General features: G+C 28.6%; 1 protein-coding gene and 1 long non-coding RNA gene across 2 annotated transcripts; both read right to left on the minus strand.

The window, feature by feature from the left end:
* Nucleotides 1-1,526: 1,526 nt before the first annotated feature.
* LOC129962994 (uncharacterized) lies at nt 1,527-6,072 on the minus strand. The gene is made up of 4 exons (XR_008783944.1): nt 6,032-6,072; nt 4,475-4,523; nt 2,761-2,789; nt 1,527-1,602 (listed from the first exon to the last, which is right to left on the minus strand). It is a non-coding gene; the product is annotated as an uncharacterized LOC129962994 (long non-coding RNA).
* A 1,395-nt stretch (nt 6,073-7,467) lies between these two features.
* On the minus strand, nt 7,468-20,165 carry LOC129962802 (uncharacterized). Its single transcript, XM_056076798.1, has 7 exons — nt 19,885-20,165; nt 18,209-18,314; nt 15,254-15,351; nt 11,926-12,068; nt 10,144-10,313; nt 9,282-9,380; nt 7,468-7,653 (listed from the first exon to the last, which is right to left on the minus strand). Exons 1-7 carry the CDS (start codon nt 20,163-20,165, stop codon nt 7,468-7,470), a joined length of 1,083 nt encoding a protein of 360 aa, XP_055932773.1.
* Nucleotides 20,166-27,340: the final 7,175 nt, after the last annotated feature.

Genomic DNA, 27,340 nt, shown 5'->3' on the forward strand with positions numbered 1-27,340 from the left:
ATGTGTATATTCTCCTACTCCTACTGATTATCTGAAAAAATAACACATTTAAAATTCATCAGACATCACTAATAAATCAGTTCACTTATTTGAACACAAAGACTGCAACACAGAACTTCTAAAAAAACATCCATACATTACTGTCAAGAAACCATCATACCACAACATTCTAAAAATAAGTATTATTGTTTACACTTTTCAATAATAAGAGTGTGTGGCTGCTTTTACATAATTACATCATATTGTTACGAATCTGTAATGCTGCTTCCCAGCATAGTTGGTTCCATCATCAGTCAGAAAGTCTGTTTTACAGTCATCGGTATTAGACGGAGTCCGGGTGTCGCGTCGGAGGTACTAGAGATTGGCGACAAACTAGGCGACCATTTGGCGAATTTGGCGACTTTGGTGCCAAAATAAATTATACCCGAAACATCGAGAATTTTCCCGATCCGTCCATTGGGAACCGAGATACACCTCGAAAGTTCCTGATTGATTGAGAGGCTTCTAGCCCCGCTTCCTGATACCTACAAAAGGAGGCAGTCTGCAGCTGCCGGGAGTAGTCGGAATCGACGGTGAAGAACGAGTCTTCCAGAGATTATCAGAGCGGCGACGGAGTCAAGCTAGTGCTGAGCTAAGCTGTGCGCTACTGTCTGCAGTAGAGTCTTGTTGTGTGCACGTCTCGGCTGAAAATAATTGTCTTCTCTATGCTGTATATAGTTGTCGTCTTTGTGCTGTCCTGTGTGTTTTCGTGTAAATAAACGTCGTTGTTTTATTTTCTACTGCTGCCTGCTGATTGAGCGTTCTCCACACCATATAACTTCAACTATCCAAACGAACCCGGAAATTTCGTAACAATATGACAGTTTGTTAAAATTCATTGCTGAAAACTTCTGTATGAGGATTCGGATCTTGAATTTTCCGAAAAATGTAACATTATACCGAAGTTTCTCAGCATGCCTTTATCTAGTGTGAAAAAGATTCCCAATAAATAAAATGTCAGTGCCTCGTTATGTGATTTGGTATAATAAATTGAAAGCGCACAGAACTTTATAATAATGAATTGATTTTAATGTTGCTAAAAAGCTTTCTTTTGTTGCCAGATTTTATTAGTTTTAGAAACTGAAAGAAACTCGGTTCAGTTAATAAAAAGACAAAATCTTTGTCAAGAAAGGGTGATATTAAATTCCATACGTTTTTAGAATATAATTGTTGCTTAACAATTTTCAATCCCAAAGAAGAAATTTTATTTTTCTGCAGAAATTTAGCCATCAATTTTACAAGTTATTTTTTTTCTGATTTCTTTTCTGGTATTAAAAATTGAAATAATCCTAGCAAATTGCTTAATATTAAAAATTAGTAACGCTTGACTATCGTTTCATAAGACACAAAAAAAAACGAAAAATATGTATTTTGAATTTTTTTTAAGAAAGAAGACAAACCTCAATTTAAGTCAGCAATTTATGTTTAAATAATTAATCAGACATTTTAGCGAAATCTGAGAAAGTAAATTCAAAATATTCACTTACCAGATATTGAGGGCGATGACGGAATGTTACAACTTCAGAATCTTCAAGATAGATTTCTACTTTAATCAAATGGCTTCTGAAACGAACAAAAAAAAAACCCGCAAATTGTTATTAAGATGAAGCAGTTGAAAATACACTAAAATATTCCCCCCCCCCAAACTGAAAAAAAAGAGAGAGAGAAAATGTTCGTAGTATCCATACTTTGTATTCAAACTCAACAATTTTGTTTAAAGTATTACTTTAAATCTCATGCTTTTCATTTTGCAATGTCTTTCCAGCATACGTATATAATAATATTCGACAAAATCAAGAAATTAAAATAAAAAAAAATTTAATCGGAGTTTTTAAATCTTTCTAATCTTGATCTCGCATCTTTCCTAATTTTTTTTTCCTTCAGCCCAAATAAATTTGTTTATAAAAAGCATTTAAGCATAATAATAATTCCATGATAACAAACTTTAACTACATTTTTTTTAATAAACTTGTTTAGTATGTAACTATAATGCTGTTATTTCCGAATATGAGATCCGATTGAGAGTCGGTGATAATTTAAATTTATAATTTAAAGGTTTTACCTTCATCTTAATAAATAGGAATTCTAGTAAGCAAAAAATAGTTCTTGTAGCTTGTTTACTTTCTATATGTTCTTAGGAATCTGTAATTTTGCTTCCCTGAACAATTAAGTTTATGCAAAGAAGAGACTTTTACTAATATTTTATCGGATTCTAAATAGATGCCATGTTGATGATCTACTAGACGATCATTTGGTAACTTTGGTAATAAAAAAAGATATCGATTATTCAAGAAACTTGGATATATCCCTTGGATATAGGACTCCTGTTCAGGTATTTGTTCTAACACACTGCCCTATCTTAGGAGCTATAAAAAGTGGAGGTGTATAGCAGAGATAGGCAATACTTTTATGAAAGAATAATTTAATGAAGTCTCTCATTAAAATGTTAGTCATCAGCAAGTTCTCTCTGAGCGCTTTGTGCCATTGCGATTATTGTTTAATAGTGATTTTCTACTAGTGTGCCACTATTTACTGCAAATGAAGTACTTGCGTACCTTGCGACTGTGTTTTCTACTACGTATTCGTGTTTTGCCTAGAATAAAACGTCATTATCCCTTACTGAGCTTGTTTAATTTTTTCACCGTTCACCCACAGTAACAATATGACTAAATTTTATAATGATTGCAATGATACAAGATATGCTTTGAAATTTATACTTACTCGCGTTCGTAATCTCCTTCATTTCGAGTCTGAAAATTAAAAGATACAAATTATGAGTGAGGTATGTTGTAATGTTTCATTAGCTGAAGTCATTATTATATCAGCTGAAGAATTAATAGTATGCTTATAGATTTCCCTAAATTGAAAAAATTACAACCCCCTCCCCCCAAAAAAATAGATAAATTCCTTGTTTGTATTTAAAATAATGCATAAAATTAAATTAGACTTCTTATGGTTTTTACGTTACAAATCTGAGTTTTTATAAAGTTTAAACAACAAGCATACTTAAAATTTTATCTAATAGACCTCAAATTCGACTGCAAATAATTATGATAGCAAAACATTATCAAGAACAATTAAACGTCGTTTAGATGAGAAGCTCTAAATGAATTTGTTAATATTTTCAGGTAAATAATAGAAATACTGCATTTCAGTATAAACTACTTGAGATACGACTACAGATCCTGAGCTACAGAATACGAAATATATTCATTTAGAAATATTTTATAGTTGTTTTAATTCTTCAGAATGCCAAAAAAATTCAAAAATTTCGTGTTATTTTATCAGTTGAAACCCAATATTTAAGGAATGGATAAAAATAGGCTTATTATTTAGTTCAGAAACTAGATCATATATTTCCTAAGCTATCTACAAGATTTTAAATCCTTTGATAAATCTTTAAACTAGAAGAATTTTGCTTTATACCTCTTTTTAGACAAAAAAGCCCTTTTTCCCATTTTTTTTTTTTTAATTTCCTTCATAAATAGTATATTTTGGTTTCAAAAATTTTTTCAACCCTTTTTCATGCAAATAATTCTTAAAAACATAAGTATTTTCAAACGTTTTTCAAAAAAATTTATCCTGATCGTAGTCACATACCTTAAGGTAGGTGAGAAGGGAAATTCCTTGTCTTTATTTGACACTGGCGTTAAAATTCAAGATAATTAGTTTTTAAATACGTTATTAATACCTGATTTAATCAGTATTTTATTCAGATCAGTATATTTTCAGCGTTTAAAAATATGAAGATTTTACATAAAAAAATATTTTTTTAATTAATGGCAAAGAACGGCATTTATTTAATATTTATGGCCTAATAGAAATCTGTCTCAGTTCCAATTCTTAAGCCAATTTAGGAATTTAATTATTTACAAATGACTAGACAAGCATCACTTGTAAAATTGATTATTCTTGCTGTACATTTTTAAGAATGTGTAATAAAATGTAATATTGTCTAAAATCTTAACAGTTCCTGCTCTATTTATTTCATTTTCTTCCCTTTTTCAAGAATGCGATTATTTTCTAAAAATTTTCTTGTGATTTTTTTTTCTTCTCGTTTTTGTGAGACCAGTGTTTTTACGTAAAAATCTATTTTCTGCCTTCTATTAAAGGAAATAAATGCCAGCTCGAAATCCATTAATTTTCTAATGATTTATACATTTATTTAGGTTATATTTCATCTACTTGAAATAAAATGCATGTTACACCCATAACCTATTTTAGAATTTATAATGAAATTATAATACCAAGAAATACTTAGACAAAATTACAATTATTTATTGATATATTTTTTGAGGAAATTAGTAGGCTTAAAAATATGCTTTATATAATTAAATAATATAATAACATATAAATTTAAATCGAGTTGAACATGTAGTAAATAGAATGCAAATAATTTAAATAATCTTTGAATGGTTGTATTAGTAGTACTTACAAGTTCGCTTATGAATCTCCTTTTTACAACTTCAATATATTTCGTTTTGCTAAAAGAAAGCAAAAAGTTATTCATTGCTGAGCAGAGAAACATCGATGATGATATCATGGGATACATTCTGTTATTCATTTAAAAACAAACAGTGATTCGATTTATGTTACACCTATGACTTTATTGAAAATTATTTTGAATATATCATGCAATTAAAAATGCTTGAATGTTGTAATTGGTGTCTATTTGTTTATTATTTTTATTATTACGATAATTTGTTTAGATTATAATGGATTGTTAGTTGTGATCAAATTATTATATCTGAGCTATTTGTTTGACTGATTTTCTAAATAAAGTTGTCATTAGGTGTTTTGATTTATATTACTCTAATAAAAACCAGCAAACCTATAAAAAACCTTTCATTAATTTATTCAATTATCCAGTATGATCGAATTAATTCCATTTCTTAACGTTCATTCAGAGCATATGAATAATGCATTCAATGCAAACATTTTCATACATTTCGTAAAATCTCTTAAAATGTAAGCATTTTTTTTTTATTGTTTGAGTTTCTTTTACCTTCTCTAGGTGTTTTGATTTTGAAGAATAGCAAGACGTTCTCCATGTCCATCCAAATCCATTTTGATATTTGTAATTAATGCATTTTGTAGCATTTGTTGAAAAATTATTTAAAAAATTATTTGCAATTAAATTTTTTAAATAAAAATAGATATGCCTATATAATTTTATAAAAATATATGCCTATATTATATAGAATAGATATTATATGCCTATATTATATAAAATAGCTATTATATGTCTATATTGTATACCTATATTATATAGAATAGATATTATAATAGAAATTTCTACGTAATTTTATTGATAAAGAATGTTAATTTATTTGAGAGAAAAACACGTTTGTTTGCTTAAAATTTATATTCCTTGTTTATTTTCAGAAAAAATATTGAACTTCGAACCAATTTATCATTTCTTTTTCATTTAAAACATGAAAAAACAAATTATAAAGTTTTTTAGGATATGTAATTAAAATATTTCATTACGTCATCAAGCATGCAAATAAGAGTTTAATTTCATAGAAGTTATTATTTTTTATATAAAATTTATTATTTTTTTACATTTGCATTACTTTTTATACTTAAATTAGTAGAACCTTCAAGAATTTTTTTTAAATGCTTTTATTCTCTTACAAAAATTTCTGAGGTTTAAACAAATAAATAATTTAAAGTTGTTGTTGGTGTTTTGTTTTTTTTAGTTCATTTGAAACATTTATAAGCTAAAAATTAAAGGAACATACTTGCTCATTTTAATTCGAAATGTACGGAAAAAAAACACCCATTATTATAGAAATAAACACCAAATTTTGTTTAAAATTGCTTCAAAAAGTTTTTTAAATATTCATTTTTATAATAAGAATTCCAGATTATTAAGCTTTTCACGGTAATATTGCTTTAAATAAAGTCTTTGATTGTTAAATCTATAAAAAGATAATCTCATTAACAACAAAATTTTCAATTTTTTTTAAATTAATTAATTAATACTTACGCACAATCATCTTTGCAATTCTGAACACAAGGATACCCATGGTCCCAGAGCGTGTCCAAATTTCTTATTACTTCTTCTGCAATAAAATGAGTTAGGAAGAAAAAAAAAGCATAACCTGAGCTTATTTGAATTTCAGTACTATAATAAAATCAAAAACTCATTTTCTAACATCAGCTATTTAATATAGTATTAGTATACTAAATAGCTATTCATAACTGTCAAATTCAGTATTTTCCTGGTTCATTTTAAGGAAGCCCAGTGTGTGAAAAGTAGCAATTATTGCTTTTCAATAAAAAAAAATAGATAAAATTTCTATTTAAATTCAGTTACATTGAGTAGGTTAAAAATTCGCAATAGCGAGCGGAATTCCATGACCTCTGCATCTTATCTTCTCTTTAATCTAATAACTACTATTATAATTTTTTTAAATTAATTATTGCTTTGACGGGTAAGGGTTCCTTTATACAAGTAGCATATAATGATAACTAATTTTAAAAATTTCTAGAATTCTTATTTAAAAAATGTGAAAATGTTATTCGAAAGAAATACATAATATTTTCATATTCTAATTTTGACATTTTTTTTTTAAATATTTGAAAATTTTTATTTTGACTAATTCATAAATCAAACACTCAGAATACAGCCATAATAAATAATCATAAATTATTTAATTTTAAACTGATTGAATCAAATACTCTTTCTTTCTAAAAATAAAGCAAGCTTTCTTTCTAAAAAATAAGCAATATCACCATTTTTCGAGGAATAAAAAAACACAAACGGTCAGTAATGGGGAAATTATTATTTCAAAAATAATTCTTTTTATTATAGATAATTCATAAAAAGTATTTTTATGTGAAAATATTATCAGTTTTATTTCATTTCTTTTATTTTTTCCCCTTCTTTTGAAAAGAAAAATGTATCGAAAAATTTTATCTTCAAGTAAATAGTTATGACAGACATTACAAAAATATTTATTGATAGTTATCCAGTTTTTAATATTGATTTAATTATAATTTTAACAATGATTCGAGAATTAAAAAGTTTTTTTAATATTACGTGTGTTTTTTTCCTTGTCTGAATCGCAAGACAGATAAACAAAATTTCAAAATGAACATCAACATTGAATAAAATAATTGGATTGTTTCACTTTCGAAGAGAATCTTTTTATAATTAAAAAATTATGTCATTGGCATGAATTAAAGTAGTACAGAGACATCAATGAGAGATGTAATTCAATATTTTTGTTTCTACGTATCTTTTGCCTTTTTAAAAAAACCTACCAATGAAATTGACATCTCACTTCAATTATAAATAGATAAACATAATATTTACTTACAGAAAAAAACAGATGATGCGAAAAATGTATTTCTTAAAATATAATTATCTGCCATTCCTTCGTAGATTTCATTCAATTAGTGACTTCTTTGCTCATTTTTCTACATAATATGCCTTCGATCAACATTATGGAATTGAAACCAATGATAAAGCAATTCTAACCCCTTAATATAACGGGCTAACTTACCGTGACTGCATATTCTGAGATGGTGCGGGTAAAGACCAACGATCGATGAGCAATTCAGGAACTTAGTAGTAGTGTCCAACATGCACTTATGCTGGCACATCTAAAAGTGGATAGAATTACTGACATAAATATATAATGCCCCATTAATAGTTGCTCTGACTGATAAGGTTTTATTTGCTACAATTATATCATTGACATATATTCGATTTAAAATTTCCATACTGGTGGACATGAAATTTACAGAACGTATTTATACTTCTGTTTCTCTGCTTGGAATATATGTATTAATATCTAAAGAAATAAATTTGAAAAAAAAATTAAAGCGCTCTTATATTATTGCTTTAATGTTAGAAATTTTTATTCCTGAGTTTTTATTTATAATTTCCTGTCATAAATATTTTTATAATTTCCTGTCATAAATAATACGCAACATTCAAATCTCCTTTTTACGAATTCGAAACAGATGGCATCAATCTCATGGCTTAGTTTTGCTCAGTTTAATCACATTAATGTCCCGATTTAACCCTTTAAAGAGCCATTTTTTTCTAGTCATATTATGTTAAAATATTTTTAGGCTTGAAATTAGAATAAAAAAAGGGATACATTTAGATTATTAGATAAATTTAATTTGATTAATTAATTAATTTGGTTAATTAATAATTAAGTAACAAATCAAGAAACATCATTTTGTCTGAGATAAAGAACTGAAGCATCTAAGTTTCTGACTTTCTAAAAAAATTTATCAGAAATCATGCCAACCTACATAATTTCATAGAAAGATTGATAAATTTGGTGGGTAGCATACTTCCCACTGCCCTAGAAAGGGTTAAAGCAACATTAAGGCTGGCTGTTTTGGGACTGGCCGCGTCATTTTGAACAGCTGTCTGATGAAGACGACATCTGAGCTGGCACCCACCCTTTTCAAGTTCCAAACCATGGCAGCGTCAGGATGTTTGGTCCCGATGGATTTAACTTGCCCCAGACAGGCTTACACGAGGGTCTCAAACCAGAGGCCCTCCGGTTCCGCTGCCGAGACCTTTCCACCAGGCTACCGTGGCTCCTTGCCATTTTTATGGAATCGTGTATGTATGCGTGAGAAAGTGAGAGGCAAATCATTTCATCTAGAGCTGCCAAAATTAGCGCATATGTCATTACAGATTGGAAGTGTATATCTAGGAGGGATTTTTTACAAACTTTTGATCAATTAAATAAGATTTTGATTGAAATAAGACTATATCCCAATGAATTCTACTTTTTTTTTATTTATAAAAATTTGCAATGAATACAAGTAAATACAAATTATTTTAAATAATCATGAATGCTTTTGTGATTATTTGCAATAATTTTTTTTTTGTTTTATTTTGATGAACTTAAAACCGTTTTCACTGTTTATGCAAATCTTTACTTGCATTTTGTTCTTATTTTTTTGAAAGCTAAGGAAATATCCTATTGAATCTTATTCTTTTTTTTATTTCGTCAGTTTTTTTCTGAAAATCTTTAGGAATTAAGCTCTAAGGTGGTAAATATATTTAGTAAACTCAGAGATGGTTGCTAATCTTTAATATCTTTCCTCGGCATGCTTTTATTCATTTATTATTATGTTTAACTTAAAATGTAATGGTCTATTTTAATATCGAAATCTAAAGTATATATTACCTGAAAAATAAGTAATAATTTTTGTAAGTAATAATAAGTAAAAATAATTATTGAAAATCTTAAATAGCTTACTTCTTGTATTCTTGGACCAGTCCTGTTATTTCTTAGCCACAGTTCCGTATAATTAACACAATTTGTTTGATATGGATAAGGTAACAGTACTTCGTTTTCCTAAAATGAAAAATCATTTCTAAGGAATTACATAAAGAATATTGCTAAAAAAATCCATAAAATCATTGCTTAGTTATCCAAGCAATGATTTTATGGACAGTAATGAAACAACTTGGAATTGCATTGATTCTCCATTTTTAATCCACTAATTCAAATTCATCCATCTAAAGTCTTTAAAACTTTCGTTAATAATTTTTCAGTTTTATAATACTCAATGTTTACTTCGGATATTTTAGGCAACGCTAAGGGTTATTTTTCATACAAAACTGCCAATAGATAGGAAATTTTTGAAGAAGCAATCACATACTTTGGTAGAAAAATAAAAACACAAAGCAATTTCCAAAAAAATATAAAAAATTAATTTTATTTTCAAAAAATATAATTCTATGAAAATTCTTGCAATTAACCTAAACATTAATAACTTTCTTATAAAAACTGGCATAAAATAACTTATAACAGTGTAATCACTAGATACATGAGGAAAAATTTTCTTGAAGACGAAGCAATCATTAGATAGATCGACAACCCATTAATATTGTTATTCAATAAGCGATAAATAAACTGCAGATATCAAAAACTACTGATGCGAAAACATCCAGCAAATTTTGAAAGAAATGCTTTATTTTTTTATTTTTCTATTACATTTTTCTTATTCTTATATTTAATATGTAACTTCAAAAATTTAATTAAAAAAAAGTTATTTTAAAAGTATTAGTGGTCTACAATTAAACGTTAAGCATTGCGAAATGCATTAAGTTCTTACCATAGAAATGTGTATCTTGTAAATGTACCCAGTTTTCAAGAAATTTCCACTTTCATAAGGATTAGCAGCAACAAACGGAGAATGCACGGAAAAGTAAATACCAGCCTTTTGCCCTGGAATGAACTGGTCGTCTTTGCTCAAATCGAAGGTTAATGTGGCAACTGGCTCGTCTGAAATAGAGGAAAATGAGTGGAATTTATCTATTGGTTAAACAATCATGGCATAGGTGATATTTGAAAACGTTGTTGTTACCTAGTTTTACTGGCGTCTGAATGCTTTCTTCAAATTATGGGACCATTTTCAAACTACGTCAGTCTAATCTTAGACCCATGTGATAAATTCATCAAGTACTTCGACTTAAAATTATAAATCATTCTCTTTTCTTTTCTGATAGTTATAAATCGTAAAAATGTTACAAAATACATACCCTGTTAAATAAATACTTGCAGATCAGTATAGGTTTAATGTTGGGTTGAAGAAAAAGGGCAAGGTTATGCACGATTGAATCATTTGCTTTAAAGTTGTTAATAGTTATGAAAAAATAATCAATTTTTATCGGAACTGCAATAATTTTTAAATGAAGGAATAGGCATTTTGTTTAATGGTGTTCATGACTAGTTTTTCGCCAGTCATTGTTCCAATACAAACTTTGGTATCATTCGATCATTTTTTGTCAAAATGTTCAGTTCTAAACTGCAATGGTCAGGCATATTACAGATAAATTTCACGATTTTTCACTGGATGAAATGTGTAAGCCCTTGGATATGATTCGAAAAATTGTTCGAATGAACCCCTGTCTATGTCTCAATGAAATACTACAACATAATACTATCTTTTTCATCTAAAATGAGAAAACGAAGATTGTTTACTTACTATTGACTCACGGGTTATAACTGACACAACGAATGTAAAATGTACCATTTTTAAATTCCTTTTTCAAATTAACTGTTAACAAATTTTAATTTCTTCAATCATTGTTCATAAAAAATAAAACACCAAGAAAAGCCAAAATAATTCTTTCATATATTCCATTCTTATGATATATATATATATATATATATATATATATATATATATATATATATATATATATATATATATATATATATGTCTGTGTGTGTGTGTGTGTGTGTGTGTGTGTGTGTGTGTGTGTGTGTGTGTGTGTGTGTGTGTGTGTGTGTGTGTGTGTGTGTGTGTGTGTGTGTGTTTGATTTGACAAAGTCACCTTATTTTAATAAATAATTTCCATCAACAACTGCAAATAAATGAAACTTCCATTTATTAAAGGAATTTTTTTTATTTCTCACTTATAATGAATGTAAAATTCGTTAATTATTCTTAGAATATTATACGGTTCTTTCCATTGATATTCTATAATATCCACATATTGAATATAATATATCCATATATTATATCCATAATCTATATATCCATATATGGAATATTGAATAGACATTTTTAAAACTTATGTTTTTTGATTTTATATTAAAATATTTCAGCGTTTATAAATTGTACTTTAAGCTTCCATCAATTACACATTTTGATAAAACAGTTAAATGACATTAATGTTTTTTAAAGGGAAAAAAATCCATTAAAGTGCCAAACAATTGGTTTACTTTTTATATCATATGCTTTATTAAATGAATATCTACTCAAAAATTTAAGAATTTAGAGAATATATTTATTTAAACAATAGAAACAGTATTCATTTTATTCAGTGAAACTTTAGATTTAATTCAACACAATCAAATCCTATGAACACAAATTAATTGAAGCACATACGTAAAACTGAAGTTCTTAAAATCATGAAAGGATCATCCGGCGTATCAACAACAGTTAGCCAGCTGTAGCACCCCATCCTCCCAAGTCCCTGGATGGTTTTTGCTCTGATAAATGGTCCTTTCAGATCAGTATTATTGAAACCACTGAAAGGAAACAAGCATAACAATCACAGAAAAAAGATAATAATTATTTAAAGATAATCTTAAAAAATCTTTAAGAACATAATTAACTAATTAATTTTAACCGTATAATCTACAAAAGAAACCTTGCATCCAAGCCAAAACAGACCGCATTGGCCTAATGGTAAAGTACTCGTCTCATAGTGAAATAATTCCAAGTTCAAACCGCAAATCGACCGAAGAATCATAGTCTATGAGGGCCCCGCTGAGGGCCTAAAATATTTCTCCACCACCAGTACAGCCCGGAAACTTAGAGAGAGAAGAACAAGTCAATGCAAACGCAAGCTATCAGGTCACTCCCCCAAAATAATTTCGGTGTTACCTTAAAATTAAGATATAAATATGTTTAAACTAATCCTACAAAAAAGAGCGACTTTGTGCTCGCTTGCACATTCATATGCAGTTTTGACTTGTGCATTTTAATATTGGAGTAATTGTAATTAATAATAATATACAGGAAAGGAATGTAGGTTACCATAACTCAAATTCTGCTTTTTTAAAAAATCGTTTTAATAACCTTACAATTAATTAAGAAAAAAATGATATTAACTTTATACTGATAAGTTTTAAATTAAAACTAAGTAATTAATTTAAATTTAAAGAAAAAAATTTTAATATTTTTTGTGCATTTCTTAATTTTTTTATAAAAAATTATGCAATTGTGGTAGAAAATATAAAAAATTAAATTGTTTAAGGTGGTTGGAATTAATGTATGCAAAGTTAAATATATTTAGGCTGATCGTAAAACTTACACAAGATTTTTTCATTTATTAATTAGCTTATATTATTTCTTTTCTAACTCAATTGCTTTCTTTCTATTGAAGTAGCTGCTCTTTTTTATTGAATGTGGAATATATATTCCTTTTATATATATTATAAAAATAATCTATACATATAAAACGCTTACGTGGACGCAAAATCGGGCCGAATTTGTTAATCGCCGTTTGGTAACACTTCGACCTCGCCCGGAAACAGCAACCCTAGATTTTTATAAGAATTCAAGCGAATGTTAATCTTGCATCGGTTTGAACATTTTTTAAGCAAAAAATTAAAGGTCAAAAAACGCACAAAATTTTTCACGATGAGTTTAAGTCGTGCCGTATAGATTTTAAAACGAAGTTGCCGAAAAAGTGAACACAGGTCGAATGAAAATGCTCAAGAATCGTTCATAAGAAGATCCTGTCGTAACGAACGAGATAGGGTAAAACGTTTACAGAGACGCGTACAGAGAGAAGTTTCCGAACTACTGGAGCATAGTTGTGAGACTATGTCAAGACTGTTCTTTTTGCCAAGCACGTTACTGGGAAAAATAAGTAAATTCAAGTGGCAAATTTGTTTTGATTATTATTATTATTATTATTTTGTAAATATCAATTTTTTATTCTGCTTCTATCGCATAGTTCCCAAATTTAAAAAATTGTAAGAAAAACACATTTTTTTTAAAAAAATTGTTTTTTGGTGGATGTATATAGTTGTTTAAATGAAAGGTTATTTGTGTTTACAAAGAACTTTGATGCAGGTGATTTTTGAGAGTGCACTTTTTGCTTTACATTTTTCATTTCTTTCATTGTTTTATCATATTTTGGAATAAATTGAATTTGAATATATCTGTTGCTGGACTAAAGTGGTTTAATGGATGGCGAGCGAAGCGAGCTTGGATCGCGAAGCGATCTGAGAGGAACTACATTAGCAGTTCTTGGGAATTGGCAAGCGTAAGCGAGCAGGGGGCGGAGCCCCCTAGTAAAATTTATTCTGTAATACACCCAAAATTTCAATGTTGAATGATTTTTCTTTCTGTCCACATGTTTTTTACGAATTCGCTTCAATTCAGTAAGTATTTTACGCATTTAGTTGAAATTAAATCGCATCGCTTTCCTCTCAAAGTATTTTGTTAAGGAAGCCATAATGTAATCAATAATTTTGTCAAAATAACTGGTCGGCAAAAGCGGCTAGTTTTGAAAATAATCTTTCGGTTTGTTTTATACCTGAAACTCATTTTATCAATCTATTTTACTAAATCAATTAACATATAAACATTTCTGGGACTTATGTTAGAACAAACATTAAATATTAAGTTAATTATATAGTAGAAAACGTATACTGCAATAATAAAAGCTGCAATAATATAATACTGCAATAATAAAAGCAAATTTTATAGTTATTGAACAAATAGCAAATAATGAAATAGAAATTAAACAAATAAATCAATGGAAAATAAGAAATACTTTAAAAAGAAAACATATTTACTAATCTACCTGAAGGAATAAAGCAATAAGATTATGAAACAAAATAATAATGCTGAACTAATGCAACTTTTTGAAATTTGCTTCAGTTTAAAAAATACTGGAGCATTGAGAATTAATATGGTAAAATAAAACAATGCAATGATTATATATGTTGCAATTAAAGACCAAAATTAGGGAATTTCAATATTCTCCGGCATGCACCAAGTAAGTCGGCAAAATATCGAATATTTGGCTGTATCCTTTTAAATTCAAAACATCACTAGTGCATGTCGGTAAACATTTGTAAATTCTATTAAAAAGTAAATCAGCAAGCCGAGAAGATGTAGATAAAGTACCAAATATAGGCGTTTATAAATAAAATGTTAACCTAAATATAGGTGTTATGACGTAATAAATAAACTTGCAAAACGTTAATCACATAATTCGTCTAAAATATTGCTATTATAGTCATTATTTTCTCTTCTCATTTAGAACGTATAGTTCGTTTTAGGTTCAATATTTTACGTATAAGTGTTAGATTTTCAGTTTTCTCCATTTTTGAAATCTATAATAGTGCATTAATATTAAAATATGATTTTAAAAACTTGCTTAGTTTTATCTTGACGTAACAAAAACATGTTTAATTAACATTCACCATTAGTGCATGCTTAATATAAACAATTGCCGTCGTAATTGATAAACAATATTTTGCAAATATTTCGAACACACACCAAGCGACTAATCGGAAGACTGGCATTCAGCATTTGCCTGATATATGTCCTTCATTGTAACATAAATAGCTGAATTTTATAGTAATTTAAACTGATAGCATCGGTAAAATTTCCCCAAACGATTATTTCATTATATTAATATACATTCCACAAAACAGTTACGTTAAAAAATTAGTATGGTTTTGCCACATACCTCAACTGTGGAAAAGCTAATTCCACAATATTTCCCACATTCAAGAATTCTTCTAAAGTCATTTCGTCAATCTTGCCAAAAGATGAATTTTTAGGGACCTAGAAAATATATAAATGAAAATACAGAATATTTTATAGAACTTATTGAAAAGAGACAAATAAAAAAATCATCGATATACAGGTGGTTATCAAAATAATGGAAACGCCTGTGAATAAAAGTGACATTTTTGAATGCGCTTCCTAAGCATTAAAATATAATAATAGCCACCAGTTTTTTTATAAATAGCAATATATATATTCTGGTAGTATGTGTTAGCTTTATTGAAATTCTGTATTTCTTAGATTTTTTTCAAAAGTGTAAAATGTCGGACCTCTCAGATTTTCAACGTGAACAAGTTTTAGGAGTCTGACTCGCCGGAGCAAGTGTGACAAACATCCTAACTTTTAGTCTGTTCTAGAGGTACGGTGTCTAAAGTCATGACAGCATATACACAGCGCAACAAGACAAGCTCGGCAAAACAAAATAGTGGGCGGAAACAGAAGCTTTGTGAAAGAGACTGACGGGTATTGAAGAGGATTGTAATGTCTAAAAAACGAACAACTGCAGCAAAAATGACCTCAGAGCTCAATTCCTATCTGGATTCTCCAGTGTCAGTAATTACAGTTAGAAAGCATCTTAACAAACAGAGCATTTATGGCAGAGCAGCAATTCCCAAGCCACTTGTCACAGATGTTCATGGTAAGCGTCGTCTACAGTGGTGTCACACTCACCAAACCGGGTCGATTGATAAATGGTAGAAAGTAATATGGTCTGACGAATCGTATTTCACACAACAGAACGAGTGCACGTTTGGAGGACACCTGCACAAGCATATGATCGTGATTGTCTCCTTCCCGCTCTCAAGAATGGAGGTAGATCTGTCATGATATGGGCAGCCATGTTGTGGTTTTCTGTTCGACCAATCGTAACCCTGAAAGGAAGGATCACTGGGGAAAATTATAGAGAAATTTTAGCTGACCAGATCTATCCTATGATGCAAACTTTGTTTCCTGCAAGAAATGGAATTTTCCAGGATGATAATGCACCTATCCATACAGCGAGACTTGTCAAATCATGATCTGATGAACACGAGGATCAAGTTAAACATCTGCCTTGGCCCGCACATTAACGTGAATTCAATATAATTGAACCGTTATGGTCTATTTTAGAGCGTTCAATACGGAATCGATATCCCCCACCGGCATCTCCTCCAAAACTTTCACAATATCGCCAGGAAGAATGGTGCAATATTCCTCTAAACACTATTCAACATTTGTATGAATCGATTCTTAGGCGAATCCAAGTTGTATTACATGCCAAAGGCGGTTCTACACCATACTAATAAAAGATTCTTTATAAATCTAAGAAGTCTCCATTATTCATTATTATTTTTATTAACCGACGGTCAGGTATAATTTGTTTCTACTTTCTTTTAACTTTCTCATACATGAAGTGTATAAAGAAAAGGTAATTGTCAAAAAAACTTCTATTTCGAGATTTTGACTAATCTCCGCCTTTCAAACCTTCCTTAAACTGAAAAAAAATATTTTCGAAAATATGTCTGTCTGTCTATGAATAAAATGTTTTGAGTTAGGAGAATGAAATTTAATGTGTGATCTTCACATGAAATTGGTGGATTTCTACTAAAATTTGGATGAAACCTACAATAAGTAATAATAATTTGTTTGTCAGTCAGAGTACAAGGGAATATGATAATTATAAAACTTAAAGAATTTAATTAAAAACTCTTTAAGTAGAATTTAAAATTAAAAACAAAGTTTTAGCATCTAAAGTGCAGATCTATATCAACTTTTAAATCAAATTTATCAAAGGAATGACCATCTGTTGGTTTGTACTCCCCCAAGCATGTATACGTGTCTATTCAAAAATGCTTTAACTTAGATATATGAATTTGGTAAGTGAGTTTTTCACTGAAATTGTATTTCTGTACCAAATTTTGGTTTCAGTTGGTCTAAAAGAAGGCATCCAAAATTCATACACGAATTTCTTCACTAACAAGGAAAAATAAAACGCTCATGTGCTGTATTTTGGAATAAAATTTTGACGGAACGCGTATCATCGGGTCAGAAAAAGAGGTATTAGCATTATTTAAGATTAGCATTTATAACGATTCCTAAGATAATAAAAATCTGCGTATTAATAGCATTCACGATCCTATCCAAAGTTCACAGTTTTCATGTTAAGAACGAAGAAGAATACTTTTATTAGGGAGTGACCGAAAAAGTTTCATAGAGATCGTTCCTTTGGATCCTACTAACCAAAATCAACTTGAAAAACTATCAAAATTTTAGAGCAGGAGTGATTTTTCATCTTTTTTATTATTCATTTTGCCGATCGAAAAACTTTCTTATTATATGTTGCCTGAAATAAAAAAAAAACTAACAAACTGCTAAATCAGATAATAAAATAATTAACTCAAAACATTGATTTATATTTTATTTTATTTGTCACTAAGAGATGCAAAAGAAATTCTTCGTTTAAAAAAATGATTAATATGTCAAAAACTTTAAACTGTACGGAACTCCTACAGAACCGATGATATTAACAAGTTGAATGATGTAATGGTTATGTAGCTGAAATTGAATCTTTTGACAATAATTTAATTTTCTTTCAAAGTTTGCTTCAAAAAATTAAAAGAGAAGAGGACAATCAAATTCCAGAAAAGGCAGAAAATTATAAAGGACATCACAATCGATCAGTTCTTAATTAACTAATCCTTAAATCAAGGTAAAAAGAACTCTAAATTAATTTTATATTCCTCTCATTCTTTTCTCATTGATTTTTCTTCCAGTCATAGATGAAAAAAAGTGTGTGGAAACAATGAGATTCAATGAAATGAGTAAAAAGAATCTGAGATTCAAAAAATTAGCCTTTATAATTACAATCAGTTCTTACCAAAGTTTTATTAGCTTCACAATATGAAGGATACTTTGAACACAGGGATTTGGTCGCTAAGTAACATTCATTTGGATAGACAGAGCAGAATCTCTTCTTGTTGATTCTGAAAGACAACAGCAAATAGAAAAGAAAATAGTTTTCAGAACTTAAATTTTGGTAGGAAATTAATACAGGTGACGCGGATTTAAAAACATAAACTTTTTAGCAGATATAAGTCGATTCAAATACATATGGATGCTAGGTTTTACAGCAGTGGTCTTTTGTTATATAAAACATTCTGTCGTTATTTAATTTTTTCTTCGAAAAGATTATTTATCTTTCAAAAATAAAGCGCACTCCTATCATAAAATGGTTAAACTCATTTAATAATTTAAAAAATGGCGTTTATCTGGGAAAAATAATAAATAAGAACTTGGTTTTTAAAAAAATCTCATTGATTACAAAAAGAAGCTCAAATACAGTCAGACTTACATACATCAAAAATCTTAATATACCGATATTTTTCGGGTATATTCGATTTTTATTAAAGAAAAAGTTTCTGTAAATTTGATAAATTCGACATATAGAGCAAAATTTTCCTACGCCAATTGCAATCAAAGATCAATGGATAGATCACAGTCATCATCATGAATGGATCAATGGTCTATTGTAATCAAGATCTCAATTAATAATTTAACATAATTTAGTTGATTTTTAATGCTAAAAATAATTTCATAATACTTTTTAGTAAAAAATAAATAAATAAATAAAAACCTGCTGCGCATATTTCTGTATTTTTAATTCTTTTTTCTCAGGAGTTACAAATATCGATAATAGCATAATTTTTTTAAATAATTGCTTGTTTTTAGGTTCGTTTGGTAGATTTGAATTTATATTTAAAATTCAAAAGTATGAGATATGAAATTGTATTTAAAAATTTAGATTTGAGGTATCAGAAGAAAATACGCTTTACAACATTTTTAACCCTTTCACAACTGGCACGGCCCAATCAGCCGAGAAAATTCAAACCTGGCAAAGCAGTTTTTGTTGGAAATTAGGGGTGTAGGATATAAAATGAGTTATTATCAAGTACGTCCTCTCTTTACATCCTGAAACAAAATGCATCCCCTCCACCAGTATAGAATTTGGGCTAGGTCAATAATGAAGGAGTTAAATATGTTAATTACCAAAGTTTTATCTTTATAAAGAAATATTCTCTTATTTAATAATCCCATTCCACTTTTTCTACTTAATTAATTCAACCGAAGTTTTGTAAAAATGCTTAGGTCGGTGGTTCCCACACTCTGAGTGATGGGATAAAAATTGTCCGGCCAAGCACATTCTTTTTAAAAGATACCTATATTCCCTTACCTAAATTGACACGCGTAAAGAAATCCCTATCAAAATCTCACACTATATAAACACTGGGAAAAATAATTTCTCCCCTTTTTTAGCTTTTCCTCATTTCGCTCTTGTGCAGTTATATATATATATATATATATATATATATATATATATATATATATATATATATATATATATATATATATATATATATATATATATATATATATATATATATATATATATATATATATATATATATATATATATATATATATATATTCTTTATTTAAATATATAAATTAAAAATGTAATTATTTATGAAAATAAGCAACATAAGTACAATTTACCCATTGGCATTACAAAAGGTAAGCCCTGGCATTTCTGTAAATAGGGGCTTTTCAATATCAATATCCACAATAGCAGGATACTCGAAGTAGTAGGTGAAGAATGTCGCAGTTTGGTAGAGGAACCCCATCAAGCAAATAAACAGAACGAAAATTTTGAATATTTTTCTAGATCTGTCGTCAGTGGACATGATGTTGGTGACCGCCGTCAACGACGTCTCTTTCAACATCGTCATGGACCGTCTCCGAACCCATGTGGCTTCAGGTGGCCTCAAGTGATCCATCTTCTGAAATTTGAAGTTACGCAGAAAAATTTTAATTAAAAAATTTTGAGTAATTTTATTGTAGCTTTTAGAATGGAACCTTACCATATTATCATAATCGTTTAAAAATCTCGTATTCATTTAAGGTCATAAGAATGATTACGAAGTAAAAGCGAGCATTGTGAATTCCTCATAATAGGCCACATTATGCCATCATTACATCATTATGCCTCATTTACATCTTTATAACTCGAATTGTCATCAGTAAGTGAATCCCTAACATCCCTCCCCGTATTTTGTTCAGAAAAATATAAAACTGTAAAATGTGATGATATTAAACTTTCATGCGTTCTCCTTATAAATAATAAATATATACTAGAACTATCAAAATTAGAAGGCTTACAGAGTCGCTTTTTTACAAAACTTCTTCAATTCATTTTTCTACTTATCTTCTTAATAAGTTTATTTATTTACTAGTAATACAATAGAGGTCGTATGCTCTGTTCATGGATGTAACAATCAATCGGTTATACTGATAAATATAGTAGAAAATGGATATTCCGTATTTAATTGTGTACAAAATTTGCCTGTTCTAGGGACCAACAATTCACTTGTAGGGATCAATTTCTGTGATTGGACGGAAAAACTAAGATCAGCGGTAGGGATTGCAATACCGGTATACCGGGATACCGAATACCGGTATTTTGAGCCATTTTACAATTTCGTAATACCGGTATTCACAAGTTTAAATACCGGTTTTTCGGTATTTACTAGAAATATTTTAAATTGTCTCCACAGAGATCGCCAACATAGCAAAATAGTATACGTTTTTGTTTTTATGTCTCCCCAACTGGCGAAATTAATTAGCTAATTAATGGCTTAATTAATTGCTTAAATCTAAATTAGCGAAACATGGATTATCCCTAAAAGAAGATATTGTATCTATAACGACTCATGGAGCAACAGTTATGAAAAAATTTGGAAAGTTGATTGGTGCAAATCAGCAATTGTGCTTTGCTCATGGATTTCAATTAGGAGTAAATACCAAATACCAAATATACCAAAAAAATAAAGAATTGAAGAATCCAAATATTGTGGATATAGAAACTTCGGATTCCAACATTGAAGAGAGTAAGAGTGAGAGTGATATTGACAATGAAGATAATGGCAATGTAATTGTGGAAGAAGATATTGCTAATGAGGATGAAATATTAACCCATCAAGAATTGCTTCCTATAATTTATAAAGTTCGAAAAATCGTTAAGATATTTAAACTTTCCCCTACAAAAAATTTCATATTAAAAATATATATACTAACTGAAAATAAAACAGAATATATGTCAATAATATATTCTAAGACACGTTGGAACAGTTTACACCTAATGATGGAACGGTTTTTGAAATTTAGAAATCCAATCCAAAAAGCAATAATCAACTTAAACATGCAAATTAATTTTTTCAGACAGTGAATTCGTCTTAATATCCAGAACTATACCAGTTCTACTTCCAATAAAACTGACTATAGAGGCATTATGTCGGAGAGATTTTAATTTATTAACAGCTAATGCAACAATAAATTTCATGTTGCAATCATGAAAGAACAGCACAAATCACTATCTGAAGAACGTAGACGTAGATGCCGAAAGAGCGTTTACGACAGCTGGTCATTTTTACACAAAATTACTTTTCAGCTTTAATGACATTACAACTGATGCATTATGTTTTTTAAGATCATATTTCAAAAATTTGTATTAGTACCACAGACTGAATAGTGATATTTACAATTTTTTTTTTTTTTTTTTTGTGATTTAAATAAATAAGTTGTTTTTTTACTTTTTTGTGATTCTTTATATACTGTTATAATTTATAAGTTCCATATTATTTTTTGTGATATTACACTCTTTTATAAAACTGGCAAATAAAACAAAGAAACACCTTGTTTTCTTTCTTTTTCTAAAATTTCTAATACCGGTATTAAAACCGGTATCCCGGTATTAAGATCTATAAAATACCGAATACCGGTATTGAAATTTTGGTCCGGTATTGCAATCCCTAATCAGCGGTAAGGTTAAAAAATATCGATCACCATTTTCAGTGAGTCAATCCTCACTCTGTATTTCCTTCCATTCAGTGAGTTAATGGTTGTTATAAAAGCATATTGTCAGTTTCATGATGATCAAACTTCGCATGTTGAGCATGAAAGAAAAATTTGATCTCCTGAAAGAATGTGATAAACTTTCCAGAACAAGTCAGCTGGAAGCTTGCGGGTATCTTGAAAATTTCTGAACTATTTTTTTAATTAATTGTTGAAATGTAAGAGTGATGCTGAGTTGTTAATCCAGAAGAATAGCAATTTGAAAGCTATGTGGGAAGAGTGGAGAAGTGAAATACACGTTGAAGGAGTGATTTATCAAAATGATGGAAAAGGGCGTTGCTTCGCAGAAGATCAAAGGCATTTAAGATCCTTTCGACAGTGTGTTTAATCTTTTGATAAACATTATTCATATGAACGGTTTATTCAATGGATTTTTGATAATTAATCTCGATAATTCTCTTTAAAGAAAATTTCAAGAATTAGATATGTATAAGTCTTGTTTTCAATTCTGAATATTATTTCAATATGTTTAATTAAAACAAATGAATACTAAAAATGCTGCTGCCTGACCTGTTTTTTTTTCTGACATTCTTAAATTCCTACAAAGCTGAATAATTTCTATGAGATTCTGGTTATTCCTCAAATGCAATGATCAATTTGGTTTGGATTCAAAGTGATCATTGCAAGGGTGATCATTGCCATGATCATATGCAAAGTGATCATTGCTATTACATTTCTCTGATATCAACAGAGATAAAGAAATATAACATTTTTTCTTTTATCATTTTATGAAAAAAATTACAGGTAATTCTCAGTAATGAATTTAATCATCTAGCTGAAATTTAAATAGAAAATAGGAGAAATTCATTAATGATTCATAAATAAAAGAAATAAAAATAATTTGTATAAAAAAAATAAACTTTAAGTGAAAATATTATAAACTTCAAAACATCGACTACAAGATTTTGATAAATTTCCACATTTCAAAAATCCTTGAAATTAAAAAAAAATCGGTTTTCGAACTATGTCTGTGTATCTGTCTTTATGTATGTGAGTCCGATGAGTATGATTAATGAATTTAAGGGTATAACCTTCAAGCCAAACATGTATGAAATTTTTGTCAAAATGCCGTCAGCGGGCCAACCATCTATTTATATGTGAATTAGATTAATTAAATTCGAAATTTAGTATTTGCACCAAATTTATAGGTTTACATAGAATTTTATATTAAATCTACCGATGAAAAAAAAATGTACATTTCTAACATATATATCAAATTTTCTTCTCTATTTGATGAAATTAAGTATAAAATTCACCACATTGCATAAATATTTAAGTAGATTGTAGAAAGATTTTTTCAATTTAAATTCCGCTTGTTAAACAGTTTTTATAATCTTAAAAAATGTTTCCGAATTACTTGCCAATGTATTTCCCTCTTGTAATGGTATGTTGGTAAAGCGATGTGTCGTATATTTCACTTTATAAGGGAAAATATTTTAAGTAATCATTGAAATGATGGAAATTTTTTTTCATAATTCTTGAAAGTTACGTCAGATAAAAAGATTCGTTACTTACCTTAGAATTACAAGAAAACTCTCGCTTTATCTATGCTTGGAAATGAGACAATAAAATGAATGACAAATTAACTACTCGAATTCTAGTGTAGACTAAAAACAAACAAATAATCATAGACAGAAAAAAAACCCATAGAATGCTTTATATTCTCTGCAGTATCTTTTCACTTAATTGTTTAATACATTTTGCAGAATATGTTATAATCTACTTTGCTGTCCACACTAATACTCTGATGAGCAATTAATGATTGGTTGTTATTTCATTTTCTGTTTCATTTTATTTCTCTTTTACATTTAATTTATGATATATATGTACGCTAAATGTGCTATATATATATATATATATATATAAATAATAAGCACGTTTTTTTTATTCCTTAAAAAGGACTTCTTAAATGCAAAGAGTATAAAAGGGGCAAAAACATGTCTTTTTTTATTTTGTCATACTTTCTCCTAATGTGAATTCTATTATTAAATATTCCTTACTCAATAAAAGTTTCGAAGCGTGTTTATTGGCTTAAAGTTAATATAAAATTTTAAAACTTTTTGAGAAAAGAATATTTCTTTTAAGTATCACTCAATTTTTTTAAGAAAAGAAAAACTATATATTTCGGAACAATAGCATACATTTACTAACAATTTTCCTACTTTAACTCTGAGAAATTGTTTTAAGAATATCGTTTAAATTTTTTATTAACTATATCTTTTTAAGCATTGTTAAATACATTTATGTAAACTGAATTTACATAATTAATTTTACAATAAAGGCAATTAAATCAATGAGAAAACTTCGTATATATAAAATAACGAACAAAGAAAAACTAAAGTTCAAATCAATTATAATACCGGCCTCTATGTTACAGGGTTATGTAAATCTATCTCTTTGTTTCTTTCTGAAAGAACATTAAAAGGAAAAACTCATAAATTCACTTGAATGAAAAAAAGTTTCTTTTACTTATCAATTATATTCCTTTATTTTTTATTCTTTAATCATAAAATGTACAAAACAATTGCAGCTCTGGTGCAAAACATAAATAGAAATGTCATTATAGAATTAGCATTTAGTTCCAAGATAATTTCTGTTTTTATATAAAAAAATTATGATTTTTTAATCACAATTAATAAAAAAAATTCATATTATTCATCAAGATAACAGTATTATAATTATGAAGAAAGAAATTTTCGATAATATATTTTATGGAAATTCTGATCATGTTTTTCAAAAACTTACCAATGTCCCTAGAATACACAAATCGAGCTTTTCCTCATCAAACACTACGAGAAAGAAAGGTTAAATGCGGATGATACAACAGCAAATAACACATCTGTTGTTGCCACGAGCATCTAAATTTTTCATCTCATAATGTACATCTCGTTCCCGTCCATAAATTATTCCACACAATTCGTTCTTATGTGGTTTTTGTTTGGACATCAATTCCTATTAGTCTTCTGTTTGTCACGAGAGTGTATATATAGCCGGCGTGTATTTTACATATTTTGTTGGTGATATTCTCTAAAACATCCTCTAATTTTTTTCTATCTCTGATATGGTTAGCTTCATAAATGAAAACATTTCATTTTGGAAGTTAATCGCATTAACTAATATATAATAAATAAGAAAGCAATTCTTTGTCATATCGTTTCGTCTATTGGATATGTCATTGCTTATAATGACTATTTTCGTATACGCAAGCAGACGTTTATAAAAAAAAAAAAAAAAGAGGAAGAGACATACTCTGCAGGAACAATATAATTAAATGCATTTTGCCGCAGGAAACAAAATATAAAAAAAAATAAAAATAAAAATAATAAAAAATTGTGTTATCTTTACTGTTTTTCTACGAACATATTTTGTTTCAACATTTTGACAAATCTGATTAGTTAATTGATAGGGATTCCAGTTTTGAATCTGATTATCAACAGGATCAAGAATTTTACTGATTCCATATCGTCATTTTTAAATGGAAACGTACGGAATTCAATTATTTGTTCTTTGTATAGCAATCGTCTTAAATCACATTATAACGAACTCTTTTTACTGTTTATGATTACGAACAATAAAAATTTACATTGATTGTGATTTACCAACGAAAATACAGCTTCATTTAATCTGATACTTAATATCTTACTTACCTAAACTAGTACTTCTTGTTCAATGTTATTAAACGAAGTTTACTATTTTTAATAAATTAATCAATAAATTCTTGTTTTCCCGTACAAATAATAAAGATGTGCGTGCGTGCATGCGCGTGCGCGTGTGTATATGTGTTAGCACCGTCAGGCCAGACCGTTTGTCTTACTGTTACCATATTTGGAACACTTTGGAGTATATCGAAAATTATTTTGAAGATATCGTTCAGTCAAGAAAAATTAATATCCAATGAAAAAGAATAATTCGGAGTTATTTTTGAAAATTTAAATTAATTAAAAATTGAACTGAATTTTACCGTTTTTCTACATTAACTTCCTAAAATATTATTGCACAAAAAATAAATTTTAATTAAATTTAATGACAAAATTCAATTTGAGCCATCTTAAAATTAAAAAAAATTATCTTTACAATGACATTCATTTAATATTTGTGCAATTCTTTTCTTATTTTTGTTAATTTTTAAAAATATTTTTAGCATAGTTTTCAACAATGGATTGCATTTTTGTCCTAAGATTCCAATCAGTTTCATTGCTCTTTCGAAAATTTAATCGCGTATTTTCTTCTATTGTTGAGAGATAAGTATAAAGGATTTTGTTTAGTATCTGTGTAGTTCATATGACGGAAAGAATGCAAAATTATAGTACCGCGAAAGTTAGAAGATAGATAAGGCGGATATTTCTGTTATTAATAGCACTAGGATGAGCTGGATTATGAGACTGGTTTCTATTAGAAATATTCATATATATAATGAGTACAGCATATACAATTCGATGATTCATAAAAGTTTGTTGACGGAATCATGGACATGAAGTTTTACCTAAAAGATCTGATTTAAATTAAATGCATCCATTGTTCCAGTTAGCCAATCGATATGCGGATAATCTATACTTATATATAAAGCTGAATGTGTGTGTGTGTGTGTGTGTGTGTGTGTGTGTGTGTGTGTGTGTGTGTGTGTGTGTGTGTGTGTGTGTGTGTGTTGGCGCTCTACAGAAAAGACCATTTGATCTACAGCTACCAAATTTGGTACGTGTATACCTTGGAGGTCGGGAATGTGCACCTGGGTTCCCTTTTTGTGAAATTTTAATTATTAATTAAAAACTATCTTACCCGCCAAAAAAATCCTTTCATTTTCCCCACCGCCAAATGAGTAAGGCTTCATTTTTTTTTCAACAGCAATGAGGCTAGGGCTAACATTTTTCGGCCGATTATTTCAAACAATTCTGTTTATTTTCTTAATGTTTTATGCATTTAAAATTAAACATTGTTAATTAATATACCTGCTCAAGATGAATCTGAAAAAATTTTGTTGACAAATTCTTGAGATATTACATAAATTAAGAAAGATATTCTTTAGTACCCATTTACCCTCGGG

The sequence above is a fragment of the Argiope bruennichi genome, chromosome 3 (genome assembly GCF_947563725.1).
Source record: "Argiope bruennichi chromosome 3, qqArgBrue1.1, whole genome shotgun sequence".
NCBI classification, from domain to species: domain Eukaryota; kingdom Metazoa; phylum Arthropoda; class Arachnida; order Araneae; family Araneidae; genus Argiope; species Argiope bruennichi.